This window comes from Triticum aestivum, unplaced genomic scaffold, assembly GCF_018294505.1.
Source record: "Triticum aestivum cultivar Chinese Spring unplaced genomic scaffold, IWGSC CS RefSeq v2.1 scaffold205356, whole genome shotgun sequence".
Classification (NCBI taxonomy): Eukaryota; Viridiplantae; Streptophyta; class Magnoliopsida; order Poales; family Poaceae; genus Triticum; species Triticum aestivum.
The window spans coordinates 1-4,817 of record NW_025236373.1 but is presented as its reverse complement, the minus strand read 5'-3'; the positions used below and the strand labels follow the sequence as shown (position 1 = coordinate 4,817).

The 4,817-nt window shown below is 43.4% G+C and overlaps 1 protein-coding gene across 1 annotated transcript; it reads right to left on the bottom strand.

Annotated features, from left to right (window-relative positions):
• Window positions 1-687: 687 nt before the first annotated feature.
• LOC123176429 (uncharacterized) lies at window positions 688-3,200 on the bottom strand. Its single transcript, XM_044590634.1, has 3 exons — window positions 3,069-3,200; window positions 2,729-2,925; window positions 688-2,352 (listed from the first exon to the last, which is right to left on the bottom strand). The coding sequence occupies exon 3, from the start codon at window positions 2,346-2,348 to the stop codon at window positions 1,530-1,532; it is 819 nt and encodes a 272-aa protein (XP_044446569.1). The 5' UTR covers window positions 2,349-2,352; window positions 2,729-2,925; window positions 3,069-3,200; the 3' UTR covers window positions 688-1,529.
• Window positions 3,201-4,817: the final 1,617 nt, after the last annotated feature.

The window sequence follows — 4,817 nt, the reverse complement described above, 5'->3', positions numbered from 1 at the left end:
GAGCATTTTTTGTTTTGATTGAACATTTCTAATTTTTTGAAAATCATTTTTTGAATTGAATGAACATTTATTGTATTTTCAATGAACATTCAGAAAAATTATGTTTGTCTGCCACTATGGTGTATGCTTAAAAAAACGCTCACACTCAGCTAGGTCCTCGTCTCCTCCATGTCGTTATCCACAAAAATTCCCCAAATCACACCCCACCCCGCGTGAAGACCAAGACGACCCGCTGCCGCACCTCGCCGCCGGTGGCTCCCAAAGAGCGCCATTTCGGCGGAGCGCCCTCGCCCCTCTACTTGCTGCTCGAGCTGCACGGGCGCCTGCTTCCCCGGTGGCGGTTCCGCAACAGCGTGCTGTCGAAGCACAGCGGCGGTCCCTTCCCCCGCTGCTCCCACGGCGCGGCTTCTTCCTCCGGCCGTTCGGCGGGGGCCCAGGCGGTGCTGGAGGATGCACGCGGCGTAGGGGACAAGTCGAGAGGGGTCGCGCGAGAGGAGAAGGATCGGGTCTCGGTGGTTCTTCAGGAGGCGCGTGCAAAGCGGAACGCGCGAGAATACTGCAGGGTGAGTGCTCGATCAATCGTAATGTTCACTACTGCAGTTTTGCACACACCTAGCAGTTAGATGTCAAGTAAAACTATCTACGACTCCAATTACCTGTAAGTACTGACTAAATCAGCCATGTATGTGTCAAATCTGAACCATGGTCTCTACTGTATTATGTGAACATGAACATATAAAAAACATAAAAAAGCTGAACTTTGGTAAAATACAAATAGGCATTACACAATCTACTCATCATCACTTGAATGCTCATTCTCACTCAATGCACCATCTTCCTGTCCATCATCGTCAGTACCACTCTCTTCATCATAGTTGTTGTCATTTTTAAGAAGATCATAAACAATACTAGCATGAACAGGCGTGCCTTCTTCATCATCACGGCTATAAGTGTCCAACAATTGATCAATATCCTTCACTGTGGAAGTTGTCGAGGGCATTTCTTCCTGGTATGCATCTGTAGCATTGAGCTCGCCTGTCTCCAGTTCAGGAACATCGTAGTGCACACATGCATGATAACCTCTTGTGCTACGGCCCGATAAAGTGGCCAGTCCAGGGTAATCATGAATCAACCACAAGAATGCCGCATGCAAATTAAATGGTTCCCCCGTCAATGCATCATATGTTACCACACCAGTTCCCCGAAGCTTCATCATATCTGCAATCAGCGGTTGCATAAATACATGGAACTCCTTTCCAGGTGCTTTTCTCCCAGGAATAAGCAAAGACATCATGAAATTAGATTGGTCCATGCACATCCATGGTGGGAAGTTGTAGGGGATGATAAAAACAGGCCACATATTATATGAACTCGTCATGTTTCCAAAGGGGTTGAATCCATCCGTGGCAATACCAAGCTTCATATTACGGGCATCCTTAGCAAACCAACTGAACTCACTATCAAAGTGCTTCCATGCTTCACCATCAGCAGGGTGTCTCATAACATTTGCCTCAGCAACCCTCTTCTCCTTATGCCACCTTGCATCTGCTGATTGTTCCTTTGACACAAAAAAATCTTTGAAGCCTTGGGATGATAGGAAAGTACCTAAGTACCTTGTGAGGTATCTTTTTCCTCCCCACCTCGTCTTTCCATCTTGATGTCCCGCATTCAGGACAATGACTCTTGTTGGCATGTTGGCCCCAAAACAATGCACAATCAAACTTGCAAACATGAATTGTCTCGTAACCCAGCCCGACTTCACTAAGAACATTCTTAGCTTCAGTGTATGATTTAGGTATATCAGCATGTGGAAACGCCACACTAATCAGCTCAACAAACTGATTAAATGCTCTATTTGTAATCCAGTTGTATGATTTGATATAGAGGAGCTTAATAATGAATGACATCCGTGTGAAATCACTACATCCTTCATAGAGATCTTTCTTCGCTTCATCCATTAGCTTGGAAAAGAGTTTAGGCTTACCCTCGCCTTGCCTTCCAGACATGAACATATCATCTACCATATACGCAACATCACCTCCGTTGGCTACATCACGCTCATCATCATCATCTGATTGATATGCAGCACCCTCTGTATTATCACCTTCATCATCACTCACCGCTTCACCATGAAAGACCCACCTTGTATATGTAACAGACATACCATTGCATAGTAAGTGCTCCTCTACTTCAGCCTGGCCACGGTGTTCCACATTCAGACAGTCCTTGCATGGGCACAATATGTCCTGGTTTTCCCTGAAATTTTGGTGACCGAAACCCATAAACTCTTCAACACCTTTCATGTATGGTGGTGTGAAACTCATTCCCTGTATCCAGCTTCGATCCATTGCACTACAACAAAATAGTTTACCGTTAGCAAAGTTATGCTTCCACCGCATTGAAGCAAAATCTACTACTAACACAATTAGTGAACCCACTACTAAACTGAAATAAGAAAACGGGCACAAATTTAACCCTTTCAAGATTGATGAGAACATATACTCAGTCAATGAATTTAGCAAAACAAAACCTCCTAAACATTGTCTTTCCTAAGTACAACATATATGCTTGGTTTCCAAAGGCCACTGACTTGTGCATGTCTTATACAAAAACATATATATTCTCACTATCATTGCAAAACCATGCATCTATCTATGCTACATCATAGTAACATTTGTACACACAATACAACAGCAGAAGTAACAGTTCAGTTGTTCACACAATTTACCTTGCAGGGGTCGGCTGGATCGATGCTTTGGGAGTTGGAGCCAAGCCGGGGGCACTGGCAAGTCTAAACTCTGCACCTTCGTCAGGTGATGGATAGACTACAAACTCTGAGCACAGTTGGTGACGGGACGGTGGCCAGTTGGGGACAGGTTGGGGACGAGCGATGTTGTCCCCGTCGTCGACGAGCAAATGTGATGCCTGTGGTAGAAGACCGGAGGTAAGAGGGGGAGGCGGAGGCGCGGTGTGGTAGCCGGTGCGATGCGGCAGCGCTGTAACGCCTCGTATGATATGGTGTCCGGATGGATCCGCGTGAGGTGGTACAGGGGAGTGGATGCACTTACTTGCAATTGGCAACAGCCAGCCGGAACCGATATGTGTCGTGCTTCAGCTATCACCGCCCTGCTTCTCCCCGCCGCGAAGCGCCGCCAGCTAGAACCGAGAAGACGATCAGATCGAGTCACATATGCCCCGGGAAGAAATAACTAACCTACAGATATAGTCTCCCTAAAAAAACTATAGATATAGTTAACACGCCCAGGCGTATACTCCAAGAATATGATAACAAGGTTTGTATAGCGTCCGAACTCTTTCCTAATGGCAACGTATAGTCCAAGAATATGATAGCACGATTTTTATAGCGTCCCGTCCGAACTCTTTCTCAATGCTGGTTCGAACTCTTGTACCAATCCTTTTTGCATCGACTCTCCTGTTTTAATGTTAAGTTTTTATAGATAGAACGAAACAACATGACGTCATGAGCGCCCCATTTAAGTTTTTTTTGCCTAGTGTGTTTATTATAGATAATAATAAGAATAAGAAAAAAGTAGCATGTCATCGACTCTCCTATTGCCATTTTAACTTTTGATATAGAACAGAACAAAATTAGCTCACGAGCGCCCAATTGAAGTTTTCGACATAGACACACTGCCGAATAAAAACAATTGTGTTCAAATTTATATTTTTAGTGCCTGATTAAATTTCTTATTGTGTTCAAAATAATTACAGCGCTCAATAGGCTTTGAAAAATTAATGGCGGGTCCCACTGCCGAAACGGACACATGGCTCCTACATCTCAATAACCCGTGAACTAGCTATGACGGGCCCCACTGCTAGACGCTACATGACAAAAAAATGATCATCACACATTTGTATTATTCGGTGACTCTAGCTAGTTCGTCATGCAAAATACCAAACCATCACAGAAATTGGCAACCATATGTGCTAAAAGGCCGAGGCACTCCAGTGACGTCTAACGTCACCGATCTGCGGTAATTGGTGACGCCACCTACGAGAACATCACACATTAGGCATTTAGGTGACGTTGTCCACCATCGTCACGAGGATTTTCGTCATAGTATGTCAATTTTGTTGTAGTGCCATGACATCTCCAAATTTTGGTGAAACTTATAACTAATTTTACCAAAGGGTTGTAGTGCAAAAGAGGCTCCAAAACTTATGAAAAATCCTTTAAAAAAAATAAAGCTCAGAAAAAATAATTATGCAAATAAATCCACTGATAAAAGAAATGTTTGTCTTGAGAGGGTAAACAAGTCCAACAATATTTTTGAAAAGTTTTCACTTGGGGTGAAAACTCCACAATATCAAGGAAAAGGGTGGTTCTGAAATCAAAAGATAAATACACAAAAATGAAAATTTAATTTCTTGGCAAAATTTTAATAAACAAATCATGGTTAAAATTTTTGGGGTGTTACAACACTACCACCTTAAGAAAAATCTCGTCCTCGAGATTTGCTAAGGGCTTCTTTGAAAAAGAATTACTCCTACTATTGCAAAGTAATATCACAAAAAAAACCACCCCACTCACGCAATAAAATGTGGCTACAGTGAGTGGACAAATAAGTGGTGTAAAACTACAGTGTGGAATACTAGCATTGTGTGGAAAAATCCATGGTTGGGGGAAAACGAGAAATTACTACTTTTGGTTACAAAAAATTTAGAATTAAATTCTAAATTTCTAAAATACGCTGGTCGCACCCGAGAGCACAGTGCTCTCTCTGGCTGACATGTGGACCCGGGGCCCACTGTCAGTCTCTTCTTCTACCTCTGTCTCTCTCTTCTTCCTCTCTCTC